Genomic DNA, 20116 nt, shown 5'->3' with positions numbered 1-20116 from the left:
AATTTGCTGCTTTCTGAAAGATTTTTTTAAAAGGGGGTTCAGGGGCGCCTGGGTGTCTCAGTCGGTTGAGTGTCTGACTTCGGCTCAGGTCATGATCTCGTGGTCTGTGAGTTCAAGACCCGCTTCGGGCTCTGTGCTGACAGCTCAGAGCCTGGAGCCTGTTTCGGATTCTCTGTCTCCCTCTCTCTCTGCCCCTCCCCTGCTCATGCTCTGTCTCTCTCTGTCTCAAAAATAAATAAAACATTAAAAAAAATAAAAAAAAAAGGGGGTTCAGAAAAAAAATTTTGTCAGGATTAAGTTTGGGGTAGGCTGATTCTAGCAGGCTTTGTGGCACAGGTACCCTGAGGAATTCATTGTGAGACTCTAGTATATGCCACATGTCAGAAATTCAGCTCTGTCAGCTGACAACTAAATTTGATACCGTTAGTCTTAAGGACATAGGATGTCATACATAAGCCAGTCCAATCTTTGAAGGATTTTTTTCTCTTTATTGCTGTACAGAATTGTAGCATTGCCCATTTTATAGGCTTTTTTTTTAAAGCAACATCTTTAAAAATTCATGTAAATTCTAAAAACTATTTGGTAACTTAAAATTTGTTTTTAGGTATTTCATGCTAAGTAGAAAACTTTACCAAATATAATGGAACCAAATTATAATAAAGATACAGCTAAGAAAAATCTACAAATATAATTGTTTATTGAGTATAAACAATTTTTTTCTTGATGTTGAACCCCCACAGTATTTTCCTATCCAACTGGATAAATAAAAGCTACAGTGGAATTTATTTAGCTTTGTTTTTTGGAAATAAAAACCTATCTTAAACTGTTTTTGTGATAACTTTGTTTTTAATATGACTCTTTCAATTCATCTTAATGGAAGACTTGGAAGAGCCAACTTTTAATTGGGTTGATCGTAATCAAAGAATGCAGTTGCTATAATAGCAACCATTTACTGAGTGACAGCTGTGGTGCTGGGTATTATTCTCATGGTCTTGTATTTATCAGCTTTAACCCTTATAGTAACACTGCAACGTAGATATTTAGCCTCATTTCATTGGTGAGGAAAGAGAAGCTTAGAGAGATTAAAGTGCCTGGCTAAGTTTACACCTCTGGTAAATTCACACAGCGGATATTTGAGAGCCTGCTCTGTGTTGGCCCTGATACTATGCTGGGTCTGAGAATGCAGCTGTGAACAAGACAAGATCTTCATTCTAAAGGAGCTTACATTCTAGTAGTAAAGTCTGGATTTGAACACAGGGTGTTGCAATCTAAAACTTTTCTTCTTAGCTTTTATACTCCCTCCTGCCAAGGACACACTATAGAGGAGATAGATAAAATTGTTTCAGTGCCACTTAAGAAGGTGGGTGGGGATGTAAACTACATTCTAGAGCGTGCTATAGGGAAGAAATACTGGTATATGAGTATCAAGATATATCAAAGGAAGAGCGCTAGGACCTGTATAACTCTATGGTGAGAAATGGAAGCCTGTGCTAAGTAACAGTCTTGGTTTATGATCATCTGTAGATAATGTGCAGTGCAATAGCAATGCCATGTACTTGCTGTTATACATCTCAGTCTTAAGATCAGTATTATCTCAGTGTATAACCCTGCACTGTCCAACATAGTAGCCATTAGCCACTTTTAAGTACTTAAAACGTGGCTAGTGCAATCAAAGAACTGAATTTTAAATTTTTAAAAATTTTAATTTGAAAATTGCTACTTGAAATTGCTACTTCAGTTACTATATCTTTTAAGCATGTTTGTAACAACCTGTGTGTGTGTGTGTGTGAATCTATTTTTTCAACTACATTTTAGTAAATAAATACAGATTATTTCTGATGAAAATTTAGCATCTGAATTAACATGGTTACAATATAAAATGTACACTATATAAATATCCATTAGTTATTTTTAAAATATTGACTACATGCTGAAATGATATTTTAGACATACTAGGTTAAATAAAATATTATTAAACTTAGTTTCTTTTTTTATTTTTTTTTTTTTATTTTTTTTTTTTTAAATTTTTTTTTTTCCAACATTTTTTATTTATTTTTGGGACAGAGAGAGACAGAGCATGAACGGGGGAGGGGCAGAGAGAGAGGGAGACACAGAATCGGAAACAGGCTCCAGGCTCCGAGCCATCAGCCCAGAGCCTGACGCGGGGCTCGAACTCAGACCGCGAGATCGTGACCTGGCTGAAGTCGGACGCTTAACCGACTGCGCCACCCAGGCGCCCCATTAAACTTAGTTTCAACTACTTTATTTTTTACTTTTTTTTCCTATGTGTCAACTAAGTACTTTGAAATTACTATGTGACTTTCTTTTATTTGTATTAAAGAGTGCTGGTATAATCAATCACAGGAGCCTGGTGAAGAGGATCTGGTCCATATATTTTATTTCTGGCATCAAAATATTTTCCTAGTATACCTCACTCTGCTTTTATCAAGAGTTAATGTATTCCTCATCATTCTGTTAATGTTAAGAATCATGCTAATAACTGCCAATATTTATTCCTGTAGTAGAAATATAAACATTTCTTGTCAGTATAAAAGTATGCACATATAACACATTGTTTTCAGAGTATTTCTCATAGTTAAATTTTTAAAAATAGAAAATAAGCTTAGATACTGTGGGACTGGATTCAAGGACTGACAGATTTGGGGGAGAAATAGTTTATATTATACAATATATATATTCATGAAAAAAAGCAAACATAAAAAGTATAAAAATAAAAAGATACAATATATTTTAGTTGGAATTTCAGAGATTTTTTCTTTTCTTCTCTTTCCCCTTTACTTCAAAAGTTATAAATACTTTTGAAGCAACATGTATTGTCGCACTTTTGATTTTTTGTTGTACAGTTAATGAACTTGAGAGTCTGGATGACTGGAGATCATCTATTTGGCCTTCCCATTCTTTTGTTTCTTCTTCTTTGATTAATAAAGGTTTTCCTAGAGTTTGGCCGACAAGGTTACAGACTTCTTGAGCTTTGCGCCATGCGTTCTCAACAGCAACAAGACAGGCTTGCCGTCTTAGGAATTAAATGCAGAGATTATTAATATGACATTCAATGAACTTTAGCACTGAATAGTTTTGTTTAATTGATAACTTAGTTAAAGATGTGCTTAACTTACCGAAGATTCTCAACAGAACCTGGAGTATGATAGAACTGGGGCTGGCTGATGACGACAGAGCTATCTAGCTTTTCAACAAGAAAGTTACAGATATTTTGCATTTTTCCAAATTCAGTAAATGTAATGCAGACCTGTAAATGAAATGACACTTGAAATTATTTTCATGCCTGATGGCTTCTTTTAAAGTTTTCTCTAGGAGCGCCTGGCTGGCTCAGTTGGAGAAACATGTGACTCTTGGTCTTGGGGTCATGGGTTCAGGCCCCATGCTGGGTGTAGAGATTACTTAAAACTTTTAAAAAATAAAAATAAAAAATAAAGTTTTCTTTAAATATGAGGAAAAAAATTAAAGCCAGATAACAAGGTCATTTTATAATATGTAACAGATAAGCCTACTTGATACTCAACAACTAAATTATTAAATTTTATTAAATTATTTTTAAGTAGTATCTCTACTTTTGAACATAAGAAATAGTTATAATAACTAATGATTATGTCTGTTAATTTTAATATCTGTATTGGTTCTTGGTTGGTTTGACTTTCCTCCTTATTGTGAGTTTTATTTCCATGCTGTTTTGTAGATCAGGTAATCCTTGTGAATTAACTTTATGAGAGGTGTTGGATATTCTTGTATATACCACTATAAATAATTATTTGTTCTAGAATTCCATCAACTTACTTGGAAACTGATCTCTTTCGGTTTGCTTTTAAGATCTGTTATGTGGGACTGGAGTAATGTTTGAGGCAAGATACTTCTGTATACTCCACCTCATGCCCTGTGAATTGTAAAATTTTCTAATCTGGTGCTATACAGCCCTGTATGAACCCCAGACACTGTTCCCTCTAAATTTTGGGGTGATTCTTTTTCTAGCCTCAGGTCATTTTCACACATAGGTGTGCTGATCAGTATTCTGCTGAGTACTTGGCAGGGGTTGGTGGTATCCCCTCTGTGGTTCTCCGAAGACCTCTCTCTCTGCAGCCCTCTACTCCTACAAACTCTAGCTGTCTTGTTTGGGCTCTCAATTCCATTTCTTCAATACAAGGAGTTTGCTAGGCTCTGTCTGGGTTCCCTTCCCTGTGAAGCTGCCTGGACACCTTGAGACACTGAGTTAGGACAACTGTAGGACTTTTGTTTGTTTCCTTTTTCTCAGGGATCACAGTGTTTCATTGCTTTATGTCCACTCTTTTGAAAACCATTGTTTCATATACTTTGTCAATTTTTTGGCTGTTTCAGGTGGGAAGGTAAATCTGGTGCATGTTATTCTACCTTAGAAGCAGGAGTCTTGTCTGTCTTTTGAAGAGGTCTTTTTTTGTGTGTTTTGTTTTTTTAAACACTATATGGGCTAATAAACTTTTCTGTTAGTCAAAATCAATTTCCTCAGCCATACCCAAGATGCTAGTTTTTAATCTCTGGGTAAGTTTCCAAATTTATATTTCCTTCCTGGTTGAAAATCAAAGCTCCAAAATGCCCATAGGCTGCCTTTAATAAGAAGTACAGACAATAAATACTTTTCTGCATTTGCATAGTTTAAATATGGAAACAAATCCTGTCTTTTGTGGCTGTATTTAATCTATAAAAGTGCCACAGCGGCCCTGTACATACATTTCATTACATGTAATGAAACATAAAAAGATGTACGGTGACTCTGTGGAAGTTGGAAGGTAGCCAAATATGAGAGTTCAAAGGGTTTCTCTGCATGGAGATTAAAGTGATTGAGTATAACAGGTTCCAGGTGTCAACAAAAGCAATTCTTTGCTATACAAGTGCCCTTGAAATGCATTTTATTTTTAAAATTTATTCCAATTTCTACTCTGATAACTTAAAACAAAAATAATTTTTATAAATATACCCGCTTTCCTATGAAATATGCTGAATCCTTTGCATCCTTGGTATTCTTCTTTGCTAAAAATAAGTTATCTGGAAGGACAGTAAAAATTCCTAAGCAGGTTGCAAAAAAGATACTAATTTTTCCTTCTTCAGTTCCCCTCTACCCCTAATCATCTGAGGCAAATTTACTCCTACAGAATCAGGTTTAACATGTGGTACTTACTTGCTCTATTTCTATAAATAACAGGAAAACCTGTCTGTTAAGATCAGCTCCATGGCTGCTCAAACAAGATTTTCTCTGCCTTTCTTCCCTCTTACCATTACCATGAGTTAAAAAGTTAGCAGATGTAGCTTTTAGAAGTACATCTACATTGATAAACAGAGCATGAACAAAGTATAGTTTAGGAGTAAGTGTGTTGAATGATTAACAAGTAAATTTGGTAGGAAAAAAAACTGTTTTCTGCTTTTTCTAACAGTTCAAGAACTGTTTTAAGTCTTCCAGTGGTCTGAACTTCTGCTTTTAAATTCAGCAATGTGGTATATAATCAAAATGTAGCTAGACAGAAATCCAAGTTAATGAAGTTGAGTCACTTTGCTGAATAGAGATGTTGCATCACAATTTTTAAAGAGGTATTTAGGATAAAAATATTTTAAGTACCTAATACATTGAAGATAAAGATAAATCTGTATATTCAGAATCCTCATTATATGTTTCATCATGGTAAAATAATGTGATTACAAATGTATGCACATTTACACACTATCTTGTAATAGCTATATTAAATTACTGAACAGATTGATAGATAAAAGCTTCCCATCTCTTTGGTCAAGAAGAATCCTCATTAGTTTAGAAATTTCAGTACTAAAAAAGAAACTGAATTCCAGAATAGGTGAGTTTTAAGTAAACTCTACCCCCAATGTGGAATTCAATCATGTCCCCAAGATCAAGAGTCTCATGCTGTACTGACTGAGTGAGCCAAGTACCCCAAAAGGTGAGCTCTTAAGTGCTTTTAATGAATTTGTCTCCTGGAGAAATCAAATCTCAGTTTATTAAAATTTTCTGCAAATGGGACTTCTGAATTATTGCTAATCTCAATTACCATAGAGAAACAGGCCAAAAGCCTCTTTAAAAATACTTGCAGTTCTAATTTCCAAAAAAGGCAAGTGTATAAAACTGAACAAACTACATGTAGTAGGCTAGACGCCTTTCAATTCTGGGCAAGATTCTAAAAGATTATTTTAAAAATTAGTTTGTGGGGCACCTGGGTAGCTCAGTTGGTTTAGTGTCTGACTCTTGCTTTCGGCTCAGGTCATGATCTCACAGTTCCTGAGTTCCAGTCCCTTGTCGGGCTCTGTGCTTATAGTGTGGAGCCTGCTTGGGATTCTCTCTCTCCCTCTCTCTCTCTCTCTCTCTCTCTCTCTCTCTCTGCTGCTCACCCCCCCTACCCCCCACGTGCTCCCTCTCTCTCCCATTCTCTAAATAAATAAATACTTAAAAAAATTAGTTTGTAAGGAATTAGGAAAGAAAAGGTTTCTATGAGAAACAAAGAAGATAGGACCTTGTCATTCATTTTGTTACCTTGCCACAGGCCTCCAAGTACTTTGTATATTTTCTTTTCTTTTTGGTATTGCCACAATCTATTATTTTCTTCCCTTTTTAAATATCCCCCAGTTTTTGTTTTTAGTTCTGTCACTGAAGAAAAGAATACAGGGTTTTCTCATTTTAATGGTCCTACAAGAAGGCATTCAGGGAAGAACAAAATAAGGACACAGGAATTTAAGAGTAAAATCTTATAAGTTCTCTTAAGTACTGAGTTTCTTGATGAGATGTTAGGTAAGAACTCATCTGACTTTTCACTTTGTTTTTTTCCTGAGAGTGAAGTTCACCAACTCTATGCTTTTCTTCTGATCTCTACCATTCTCAACCACTGCCAAATTATTTCTATCCAAAGGCCAATCTATTGAGCATGTATATTTGAGATTACTAAGAACAAATCACGATGTATTAAACTTGACTTCCTAACTGGCAAGTTACCAGAGAAATACTGTAGCAATAAAGAATTTATTTTTTACTTAGGATATACTGACATACAGTCTTCATGGCAACATTGTCAAGGTCATAGTTGATTGATGTTACTTAGTATTTTTATTAATTACACAGATGGGTACACGGATGATAAAATCAGCAGGTGACAGAAAGCTGGCCAGGCAGAATATAAACACTGATTGATAAAAATCAAGATCCAAAAAGATCCTAACAGGCTGGAAACATGGTCAAATCCAGTGGATAAAATTTTACAGAGATAAATTTAAACTCTCATACTTTATTTTGAAATAGCAATAACAAGTATAAAATAGAAATATGTAAAAGCAGCATGTGAGAAAGATACTTTGATAATTTTAATTACTGATTATAACTGTGAGCTCAACATAAGGGAACAATGTGATACAAGTACCAAGTTCAGTCTTAAACATTCCAGAATAAAGGAGATAATCATCTTTCACTAATGTGGACTGGTTAAATCACAATTAGGACACTGTAGTTGTGTTGTAGGTGCTTTGGATGGAAATTGGTTAACTCAGTAGTTTGTCTTATTATAAGAAATGACTAAAGAAACTGGGGATTCTTACCCCTGGAGAAGAAAAAACTAGCATCAACATGATACTGAACTTCAAGTATATACTTCAAGGAAGTAGTATTTGCCTTTTGTTCTTGGAGAGGTACATCATTAATAATGGATGAGTACTACTAAGTCCATTCTGGCTTAATGTTAGAAAAATTTGTATTGATTAGACATCTGAAAATGGAATAAGCTTTTTATATTCATGTACTTACATCATTTCTAAGTTTCAATATTCTAACCTTTAAAATAAAGAGAAACAGCAGGGGGTAGGTGGGAGTTTAGATAAAGAATCTCTAAAGTGCCATTCAGGATAAAAATCTTAGTTATTTTGTAAAGTAATGTTCTACCTCCTAACCTAACTTTATATATTTAACTGTCCACGAGGGTACTGGTATATGTTAGACATTATTTTGTACTTTGTGACCCCATCACCCTGGTCTCTGCTGACTGCTGATGCTGACCTAAGGGTAATATTATCAGATTGCATGATATAAGAATTCTGGCTATCAGGGAGCCCTATACAAAATATGATCAGATTCTCTAAAGAAGTTGAGTATGGGACATTAAAAAGTATAACAGAAGGGGAAAAAAGCAGAGTTTAGCCAAGTCCTAATTTAATCATGTTCTTCTAACAAAACAAGCAGCTCTAATGCATTTTCTGTAACTGCACAGTTGGTCCCTAAAACAACTTAAGTCTGAAAATGATGCCAGTTTTCCATGAAGCTTTTCTGTGTATTTGCTGGAACCATTCCTTTTTCTCCTTACTTCTTGGGGTACCCTCGCACTAAACCCCATTCACTTGAGATAACCTGAGCCAATGTATGTTCATTACAGCCTGAAGTCCTGACAGGTAATCACTGCTGGAGGAGTGCTAGAATAACTTCCAGCTTTGTTCTCTGCAATACAGACTCTTACCCCTCTGTTCTTCATCCTGTTTTTCCTTTTTTTCAAGACATCCAGTATTGTAATATCACCCAAAGAGCCCCAAATTGAAAAACTTATTTTAAGAAAACAATTGATATGAAACAGTGATACCATAGTGTGATATCATAAAAATCATTAAAAGTTATATTAAAACTTTTCACATCTGAGAAGTTTCATAACTCCCCTTATTTTTTTTTTAATTGAAGTACAGTTTGACACACAATGTTACATTAGTTTCAGGTATACAACATAGTGATTCAACAAGTCTATATACACCTTGTTTTTCCCCCCAGATTTTTTTCTTAATTTTTTTTTTTTTTTAACGTTTGTTTATTTTTGAGACAGAGACAGAGTATGAACGGGGGAGGGTCAGAGAGAGGGAGACACAGAATCTGAAACAGGCTCCAGGCTCTGAGCTGTCAGCACAGAGCTTGATATGGGGCTCGAACTCACGGACTGCGAGATCATGACCTGAGCTGAAGTCGGCCACTTAACCGACTGAGCCACCCAGGTGCCCCTCCCCCCAGATTTTATTTTAAGTAATCTTTATATCCAACAAGGGGCTTGAATTTACAACCCCGAGATCAAGAGTCACATACTCTTCCTACTGAGCCAGCTGGGTGCCCTCCCAAGTGTATAGTTTATGCTGTGCTCACCAGAAGTGTGGCTACCATCTGTCACCGTATACTATTAAAATAATATTGACTATATCCCCTTTGCTGTGCCTTTTATATCTGTGACTTATTCATTCTATAACTGGAAGCCTGCATCTCCCACTGCCCTTCACACATTTTGTCCATCCCCTAATGCCCCTCTTCATCCTGTTATGAAAGATATTTTTCAATCCCGACTACCATAAAATAAGTTTTGCCATGTGGATCTCTAAAATTATCATGAGTAATTTTAAAATTCCTTGAGATAGTTAAATTTTAAGTGGAAAAATAAAACTATTTAAGTACTGGAGCAACAGTGTATTGTAGAAATTACTGTTTCAAGGAGGTAAGAAGCTAGGCAGGATTCTAATTTCCGTTCTTTCTTTTAATATGACTGGGAAGTCTGAGACCCCAAGTTATCTGAACTTGAAGTCACGCCCTTAAAATTATAAAAATAATAGATTATCTGGTAGGACTAGATGATTTTTTGAGATATTTCCCACCTCTAAACATAAAGATTATCTGACTAGAAGGGCTCCTGCGTGGCTCAGTGGGTTAAGTGCTGACTTCGGCTGGCTCAGGTCATGATCTCATGGTTCGTGGGTTTGGCCTGCAATGGGCTCTGTGCTGACAGCTCAGAGCCTGGAGCCTGCTTTGGATTCTGTGTCTCCCTCTCTCTCTGCTCCTTCCCCCACTCGTACTCATTCTCTCTCTCTCTCTCTCTCTCAAAAATAAACATTAAAAAAAAAAGATTATCTGACTAGATAAATAAGAGTTTATCTCTAACTCCATTCTTGTTTGCTTCCTGTGAGGAGGCAGCATGGAACTAACACACAAATCCCAAGATGTTTGGATGTTGAAACAACCCGTAGTCCTATAACCTAACCACAACTATAACATACCTGATTTCATAAAATCCTGATCATAAAATCTTTAAAAATAAGTAAAAAGTATAGGCAGTTGTAGAAATTAAATGTTATCATTGAGTGTACAAAAAATATTTTGTTCTTTTTAATTTAATTGAGTGGTCTTTATTTTTTTTAGTTAATTATAAGAATTTTTCTTTTTTTAAGTGGGCATCATGCCCAGTGCAGAGGCCAACATGGGGCTTGAACTCATATCCCTGAGATCAAAAGTCAGATGCCTAACCAACTGAGGCACCCCTTAAAGATTTTATTTTTAAGTAACCTTGCACCCAATGTGGGGATCAAACTTACAACCCTGAGATCATGAGTCACACGTTCTACTGAGTGAGCCAGCCAGGTGTCCCAAGTGCTTTTTGTAAAAAAAAAAAAAAAAACCAAAAAAAACACCCACAAAACCCTGATAACTTAGCACAATAGAGTAAAATTGCATTATGAAAGAAAAGAAGGTTGAAAAGTGTTTCAATCCTTATGTTAGGACATTATTAATTTTCTTTTTATCTGAGAAGAAATTTCCTATAGTGTTTTCCTGCTCACTAGGTGATAACTTTACTAAAATTTCATTCAGGGGGCAATTAACTGCTCTTCCTTCTTGCTATTTTTATTCCATTTCAAAACAATTTCTCTTAAATATATCTCATTACAATTTATTTTAAAAGCTCATACAGGGGCGCCTGGCTGGCTCAGTCGGAAGAGCACACGACTCTTATCTCCAGATTGTGAGTTCAAGCCCCATGTTGGGTATAGAGATTACTTTAAAAAAAAATTAAAAAAAATATGTGTATATACACATATACACACATATATATAATATGTATACACATATATACACATATATATATAATAAAAATAAAAAATAATTAAAAAAAATTCTTTTCTTTCGATTGTTATTTTTAAGAAACAGAACATGAGTGGGGGAGGAGCAGAGAGAGAGGGAGACACAGAATCCGAAGCAGGCTCCAGGCTCTGAACTGTCAGCACACAGCCCGATGTGGGGCTCAAAACCACGAACTGAGATCATGACCTGAGCTCAAGTCAGACGCTTAACCGACTGAGCCACCCAGGCACCCTGAGAAAAATAATCTTTTATCAATATCATGAGAAGCAGTCCTCCTATACATTTCAGTTCAAGAATAAAAATAAATGTAAATTGTATCCACAAAGTCATGCTGTTTCCAATTATTTTTCATGATAAGTACATACCTCTGCTTCCATGTGATAAGCATTTTCCATTCTTCTAAAATCCTTTGTCACAGTTACATTTTCTGCCTGAAGCAGAAAGTACAAGAGTATGATTACTCAATGTTTGACTACCAAATGCAATTACTCTAAAACATAAAGTAGAAACCTGAACTTATTAAACTCAGAATAACAGAGGATGCAGAAAGAACTGGTTTGCCTGATGTTTTAAACCTTCCCTAAAAGTTACATAAAATAAGTGTAGAGCCACTTACCCATTTAAGAGAAAACAAAGCCCTTTTCCTTACACCAAAATAAATTCCAACACAGCAAATATTTAATGTAGTATAAAGGGTCCCTAAAAGTTCCAGGAAATATTAGTTAACAGCTATATAACCTTAGGCTTGGGAAGGACCCAATAAGTGTTATACCAAAGGCAAGAAACATACTGACAAGATTAGTGATTTTAGCTAAATAAAATTTAAAAATTTTGAATGTTCAATACTGTAAACAAATATGGCAAATATGAAATTGGGAAAATATTTGCAACAATGAGAGAGTTATTGATAATCTTAAGGTTCCCTTAAAATAATCTTGAAAAAGAAAAACAAAGCTAGAGGTATCACAATCCCCGATTTCAGGATATACTACAAAGCTGCAGTAATCAAAACAGTAGATGTTGGCACAAAAACAGACACACAGATCAATGGAACAGAATAGAGAACCTAGAAATAAACCCCACTTATAGGGCCTATGACAGTTAATTAATTAATTAATCTACAACAAAGGGGGCATGAATATACAATGGGAACAAGGCAGTCTCTTTAACAAATGGTATTGGGAAAACTGGATAGCTACATGCAAAAGAATGAAACCAGACCACTTTCATTAGACCATACACAAAAATAAACTCAAAATGGATTAAAGACGTAAATGTGAGATCTGAAGCCATAAATTTCCTATAAGAAAACACAGGCAATGATTTCTTTGATATTAGTCATAGAAACATTTTTCTATATATGTCTCATTTGGCAAGGGAAACAGAAGCAAAATTAAACTATTGGGACTATACCAAAGTAAAAAGCTTTTGCACAGTGAAGGAAACCATCAACCAAACAAAAAGGCAATCTACTGAATGGGAGAAGATAATTTGCAAATGATATATCTGATAAAGGGTTAATATCCAAAATAGATAAAGAACTTATACAACTTCACACCATAAAAACAAATAATCCAATTAAAAAATGGGCAGGGGCGCCTGGGTGGCGCAGTCGGTTAAGCGTCCGACTTCAGCCAGGTCACGATCTCGCGGTCCGTGAGTTCGAGCCCCGCATCAGGCTCTGGGCTGATGGCTTGGAGCCTGGAGCCTGTTTCTGATTCTGTGTCTCCCTCTCTCTCTGCCCCTCCCCCGTTCATGCTCTGTCTCTCTCTGTCCCAAAAATAAATAAAAAACGTTGAAAAAAAAATAAAAAAAAAAAAAATGGGCAGAGGAACTGAACATACATTTTTCCAAAGAAGACATACGGATGGCCAATAAACACATGAAAAGATGCTCAACATTACTCATCATCAGGGAAATGTAAACTAAAACCACAGTGCGTTAACACCTTATATCTGTCAGAATGGCTAAAATAAAAAATGCAAGAAGTAACAAATTTTGGCGAGGATAGGGAGAAAAAGGAACCCTTGTACACTGTTGGTGAGAATGTAAATTGGTGTACTATTGTGGAAAACAGTATGGAGGGACCTCAAAAGTTAAAAACAATTACCATATGATCCAGTAATTCCACTACTGGATATTTACCCAAAGAAAATGAAAACACTAACTGAAAAAGATATCTGCACCCCTATGTTTACTGCAGCATTATTTACAGTAGTCAAGATATGGAAGCAACCTAAGTGTTCATCCATAGATAAAGATGTGAGACACTTATATGTACACACACACACACACACTGAACTATTACCTATAAAAAAGAATGAAATCTTGCCATTTGCAACAATATGAATGGATCTAGAGGATTTAATGGTAAGTAGAATAACTCAGCCAGAAAAAGACAAGCACCATATAATATAACTCATTTGTGGAATTTAAGAAACAAAGCAAATGAACAAATAAGAAAAAAAGAGACCAAAAAAGACTCTTAACTACAGAGAAGAAACTGGTGGTTTCCAGAGGAGAAGTGGGCGGTGGGATATTGATAAAGGAAGCTAAGAGTATTACACTGATGAGCATTGAGAAATGTACAGAATTGTTGAATCATTATACTGTACAGCTGAAACTAATTTTTAAAAAGTTCCCATAAATTAATAAAAGTAGAAAAAGCAGACAAAGTTTTATGAACTGGCAACTTACATGAAAAAAGTTTAACCTCAAATGTAAAAAAAAAAAAAAAAAGAAACATAGGAAATGACAGTAACATTTTTTTGGGCTACTGACTTGGCAAAGTTAAAAAAGAAAATAATGCCCACTATGCCAAAGATATATTTGTAGTGAAGTTGTAAACTTATTGTCCTACACTGTAATTTTTCATAAGCCTTAAAAATATGCATAAGCCAGGAATTAATGTCCAAAAACATAATTAAAAACATGTATAAATACCTAGCAACAAGGTTATTCATTTTGTCACCATTTTTAATAATGAAAAACTATGATATGCTCAATCTATTCCTACTACTCCCTATCATAATTTGAATGCAACTAGAAATAGACTCTGAAACATGGATGTGAGTACAAGCAGTTAATTTTTAAGGCAATCCCAAGAGGGGCGCCTGGGTGGCTCAGCCGACTTCATTTCAGATCATGATCTCATGGTTTTGTGAGTTCCAGGTCCCACTGGGCTCTCTGCTGTCAGCATGGAGCCTGCTTCATATCCTCTGCCTCCCGGTCTCTTTGCCCTCTGGGGGGGGGGGGGGTGCGGGCGGGGGTAAAAAAAAAAAAAGATAATCCTTGGAAGCACCATAGGGGAATGGGAAGTGAAACAAAAGGAAAGCAAGCCATTGAAGTGTGCGTTGTCAAGCAGTCACCACTGTGGGCAACTGGAACTTATTCCTGCAGAGAAATTCTGGGAGCCAGGGCAGAACATATGCCTCAGAGCTATCCTGCCCTAGAGGTAAGGTCTCCTTCCATTCACTTCCCTCACTTCCTAGCTGAAGGCTGTTAGAGCTTGGGGAGGGGCTGTTAATCCTCTGGCACTACTGGCTGGCCCATTTGTGGGTGGAGCCAGGAAAAGCTGCAGCCAGGAAAAACTGGCAAAGGACGCTCCATGTTGGCAGATGGAAGTTGGGCCTGTATGCACACAAATGTGAAGTGCCAAGGGATACAAGTGTGGGGTATCAATAGCATCTGCTACATCCCCTACTTAAAACTCAATCACCCACTGCCAAGACAATAAAGCAGAGACATACTATAGTGGTTAAGAGCAAGAGCTCTGAGGTCGAAATTCTTGACTGGAGTTGAAACTCTGTCACTTCCTAGCTGTGTGACCTTGGGCAAGCGACCTGCCAATAATCACTTTGATCCCAAGAGTTCTCATCTATAAATAGCAATTGAAATGCCAGTCTCATATGATGGGAATGAGTATCAAATGAGATAACATTTGTAAAAGATCTAGCAGTAATAAGCGGTTTTTTATCACCAATAACATTCAAAACTCCTCAATGCAGCAAACAAGGCCTTCTTCCATGTTCTGCCTACAGCCTTCTTCTTCAGTCTTATCTCAGTTCTTGTCCATTTTTCCCAAGTACTCCTGTGTCCTAGCCATAATGAACTGTATACAGTGCTCTGAACACATACTTGCTGCATTCTAGTGCGGAATTGGAATGCTTTCATTTTGGTCACTATTCAAGATCTGACAGAGTCACTTCCATTTCTGGTGCCCAGCAACATGCATCTATTACACATTTATCAAAAAACCCCACAATTGTGAGTAGGCAAATATTGGACTTTGTACCTACGAAAGGAACATACACATTGGAAAACAAAATAATTACTATCACGTAAGTGCTATTTAAAATTAAACAGTGACAGGAAATGCTTAAAAAATGTTTGATGGTTGAATAAATACTGCTTAGTATCTTTAAAACATTTCTCCATGAAGGGGCGCCTGGGTGGCTTAGTCAGTTGAGCCTCTGACTTTGGCTCAGGTTATGATCTCAGGGTTCATGGGTTCGAGCCCCGCGTCTGACTCTTGACAGCTCAGAGCCTGGAGACTGCTTCAGATTCTGTGTCTCCCTCTCTCTCTCTGCCCCCCCCCCCCCGCCACTCTCTCTCCCTCCCTCTCTCTCTCTTTCAAAAATGAATAAACATTAAAAAACTACAACACTGAAAATGAGGGTATGCCTTCATATGTGAAACTATATATGATCATAAAATAATCTATAATGTAGTTGATCTATAATATAGTTGAATAGTTTTAGTGCTTCATTCATTTTTTTTTTAGTCATTCAAAGCCATTTTTTAAAGTTTATTTATTTTTGAAAGAGAGAGACAGAGAGAGAGACAGAGTGTGAGTGAGGGAAGAAAGAGAGAGGGAGACACAGAATCCAAAGCAGGCTCCAGGCTCCGAGCTGTCAGCACAGAGCCTGACACCGGGCTTGAACTCACAAACTGCAAGATCATGACCTGAGCCGAAATGGGATGCTTAACTAACTGAGCCACCCAGGCACCCCTCAAAAACCATGTTTTGAGTATATACTATGTGATGTGTGTGAAGCGTAACCCTTGAATGCAGAGCAAGAGATAGAAAATGGTCTGTGCTCGAGAGGTTCAGAATATGAAGGAGATACCAGTAAAGCAACAATTTAAAATACAGAGGGATACGTTTTATTATAAGTAGGGAATAGAGTGTGGTATGGCAGAGACTAGAGTTATGTTAGAAAAGGAATGCCAAGAAAGTAAGCTTGGGCTGATTCTTTTTTCCTTTTTTTAAGATTTTATTTTTAAGCAATCACACCCAACATGGAGCTCGAACTCACGAACCCTGAGATCAAGAGTTGCATGCTCCGCTGGCTGAGCCAGGCAGGCGCCCCTTGGGCTAGTTCTTAAAGGAAAAACTGGGAGTCAGCTAGTCAAGGAGGGGAGAGACAAGAGAGGAAACAGAGTTAGGTTCCATCTATTAAGCAAAGGAACCTGGAATATGAGGAGACCCTAAAGTAGGGGAGTGATGTTTTTAAACCCCCAATTCCAAAGTCTAAAATGAATACCTTTGTGAAAACCCATTATAATTCATCCTGAAAAGTAATATAAATTGTTTTTTGCATCATCTACTGAATAAATTGTCTACATGACTGCTTTCTTCCATTAGAGAGATAACTGGGAGATTACTGACGTTTTCTGTCTTGAACACTGAACCTTGATGTAATTAAGTTAGATGCAGTAATTTATTGCTTTCCATGTTAGAAGTTATAGCCATGTGAGCTTGGTATACTTAAGAATTAGTTATATTGTTCAAACAGGACTGTAGCACTGGCAATAGTTTTTACGAGGAAATATTTTCCACATAGTAAACCACTTAAATCACATTGTCTATAATTAGCCTTTGAATTCTTCTAAACTCTAAAATCATGGAGACATCTGTTCCAAATGACTTTTAAAATAATTCTATGTCTGTAAATGCAGTACAAATGTATTTTTTTCCTTAAAGCAATAAAATTGCTTTTTGGGGGTGTGCCATTTCTAACAATAGACTAGAAGCGCTTTTATGAACTCAGTGTTACTTTGGATAATCGCAACTCTGGCCTTTTGAGTCATACTATGTAAAATGAAGGAAATGAGATAGTCGACTCATTCTGTGGCTTCTTCATTTCCTGTTTCTAATTATCTGGGGCCAACTATGGTTGGAAGCAATGTAGAGTTTAGTCTCAGGAAGATAAGAGTTCAAACACCGCCCTGACTAAAGCTTAGAGCATTATGTAACCTCTTTGAATCTAAATGGGGATATTAAAACCTGTCTAACAGAACTGTTGTTCAGATGAAATAAAAAGCTGGTTCATTTTTTTCTCCTTTTCTTACAAGCAGAGTTTAGGTAGATTTACTTAGGGATTTGTTTTATGGACATCTCTGGTAAGTAAAGGTATTTCATTTATGTGGCATCTACAATATACTGGCTGGTTTTTAAAGTTAAAACTAAAAAATTTGCCGAAATGTTTTGAGTGCTCGTTAAACGATAATGGATGCAATTTTCCTCCTCACGTTACTGTTTGCGAAAAATACTGAGGAACCACTCCATGCAAATCTTTACATAGTTGGGAGGAAGCATGCTTTCACTTGCTAATTGCCTGGTGCGGAATAAAAACAAAAAAAATATATTAGTGTCTAGTATACTTAGGCAAGCACTTTCATCTAATGTGTCAGGTCTAACAGTTAACCATATCAAGGTAAAATACAAAATTACTGCGGCAAATGTCGCCAAATAAAAACCTACTCCATTTACATTCTTTTATTTCATAAGCCACTGGGACCAATAACTGCTTTCATCTAGAAGAAAAATGGGCCGAAAGTTCTACTCCGCCAGGTCCTGTCGCTCTGTAATACCGATGAGATAAGGTCAAGACCCTCGCCACCTCCAACTGACACCCGTCGGAGCCTGGAACTCTGCCTCCGCTTTTTGCGGTCCCGCCCGAGGCCCCTCCCCAACGAAGCTCTCACCTGCACACCTTGCTGCTGGAGGCTTTGTGTGATGTAGTCCAGGCGGCGGCAAACGCTCTTCTTGGCCTCGGCCGCCGCCTCCTTCGTGCTGCTCACTAGCACCGCCACCTGCGCCCGGTCGGGGCTCGCAGACACCTCAGCGGTGCCGCTAACGTGCACCTCGCGGGTCGCAGTTTGGGCCTGTGCTGAAGGGACGTGGCGTCGGGGTCCTGGCAGCAACTCACCCCCCGAGACCACATTGTTCTCCCGGCCCCGGTCAGCCCAGGGAACCAGTTCCACGAACACCCGCGACTGAGGGGCCTGCTGCAAAGACATAGCGAGGGTAGCTGGGTTTCCATAGCAACTTAGAGACTACGGCGGCCGAAGGAGCCAAACCGCGCCAGGCTTTTTGTGCGTGGTGCAAAGGATGCTGGGATGGGCTTGGAGGGCCCACAGTTATGGATGCGAGCTGCGAGGATTTTGCAGTGTCTCCTTTACCAGATGTTGGCTGGGCACGTTATCAATAGTTTTTAACGTGTTTACGTTACGGCTTCCAAAAATCTTAGTGAGTTTTCTCTGCGCCCTCTCTCTTAGCGCCGCCTTTCCATGCCCACCGTCCGTGACTGTCCCCCTATCTAGCTTACCTCCAAAGAAGCTCCGGAGAGGCCAGGCTAGGCAGAGTGAGAGTGCTTTTACATTTCTCTGACGCCGGTCTGCGATTGTCCCCAGCCCTGTCTACTTTGACTTTACCGGTTCGTCTTGGGCACAGACCTCTCTTTGAGGCTGCACAGCGCCACGGTACGGGAAAGAGTTCTGTTGCAATGAACTGCTTTCTGCTAGTTTAATCTTGGGGAGTTAATGATTCCTCGAGTTTCAGTGTCATTGTTTCTAAAGTTATGTTGGCAATACTTTTCACGTTTGCAGTGTGGTTTTAAGTGCTTGCCATGTGGAAAGCAAAGAGAAAATAGTGAATAGTAATAGATTTGACATGATTTTCATCTTTTGAATTTTCTTTAAAATCCCTGGAATGATTCTGGCTTTGAATATTGACAGGAGAGACTCGACTGGTGTCAGAGCACATTCAACATGAACATTGTTGGGTCTGTGCAACTTAGATCTTATCTGTACCCCTTTCTTGAGAGAACAACACCAATTTCAAACCACTGATCCCCATTAGGTAGGTTTTATTCTTACCACTAAGTATGTAAAAGATATTTTACATAGATATTACCTCTCCTGTCCCATGAGGAAAAAAAAAAAAAAAGAAAACCTTTTAAAGATAACTAATTAAAAAGACAACTGTTCTCTTGAAAGAACCTGAAAAGGCCAACTGACAATCCTCATGAAGCTTCCCCTCTATGTTTTTCTTTTCTTATCATTTAGTTAGATCAAAAAATGCAAGTAAATCAGATGGTACCCCCTTCCCTCTTTCATTTGGGTTAAAGCAATTTTGTATCTATTTTGATGTTTATTTATAACTAAAAACAAGTATGTGATAGTATTTTAATTTAAAAACTTTTCTCCTTAATATTTTTGTAATTTTTATCATTTGAGACACCCAAAATAGTGCTTCTTGAATTTGGTGGAAAATTCTTTTTCCTTAATGATAAATGTGGAACAATATAATTTCCAAAATGAGTTATTGAATAAATGAATATCATAAATAAAAAGCAACAGAAATTTTAAGTGCATATAAGTGTTTAGGATATGATAATATATTTAAAATAAATGGGAAAATGAGTAAGTGGTACAGGGATAATTGGTTAGCTGTATGAAAAAAGAATTGATCTGTATCTTATATCATACGTTGAAAGTAAAATTCAGATGAGACAAAAAAAGAATTGGAAGAAAATATAGGTGACTATAAGTATGCTGTAACAATGGAAGAACTTTCTAAGCACAATTTCAAATGTAGCAACCATAATGAAAGGCTTGAAAACTTTTACTACACTAAAAAATACTTCAGTATATAAAACAAAACAAAAGAGAAAGGTGAGGGGGTACAAAATAAACTGGGAGAAATATTTGTAACATTTATTTTGTATGAAAGGCTAATAGCCTTAATATTAAGAGAGCTCTCACCAGAAGAAAAGAAAAGAAAAATGGAATATGAACACAGGGAAACTGTGCTAGTCAGCTAGGCCTGCTGTAACAACATATCACAGACTAGGTGGCTTAGCAGAAATTTATTTTCTCACAATTCTGGAGACTAGAAGTCCAAGA

General features: G+C 37.1%; 1 protein-coding gene across 1 annotated transcript; it reads right to left on the bottom strand.

Moving 5' to 3' along the window:
• Nucleotides 1–2726: 2726 nt before the first annotated feature.
• IRAK1BP1 (interleukin 1 receptor associated kinase 1 binding protein 1) lies at nt 2727–18258 on the bottom strand. The gene is made up of 4 exons (XM_042939211.1): nt 17915–18258; nt 11290–11355; nt 3138–3268; nt 2727–3034 (listed from the first exon to the last, which is right to left on the bottom strand). Exons 1-4 carry the CDS (start codon nt 18227–18229, stop codon nt 2764–2766), a joined length of 783 nt encoding a protein of 260 aa, XP_042795145.1. The 5' UTR covers nt 18230–18258; the 3' UTR covers nt 2727–2763.
• Between the last annotated feature and the right edge of the window lie 1858 nt (nt 18259–20116).

Source organism: Panthera leo, chromosome B2, assembly GCF_018350215.1.
Source record: "Panthera leo isolate Ple1 chromosome B2, P.leo_Ple1_pat1.1, whole genome shotgun sequence".
In the NCBI taxonomy this organism is placed as follows: Eukaryota; Metazoa; Chordata; class Mammalia; order Carnivora; family Felidae; genus Panthera; species Panthera leo.
This window is presented reverse-complemented; position numbering and strand designations above follow the sequence as displayed.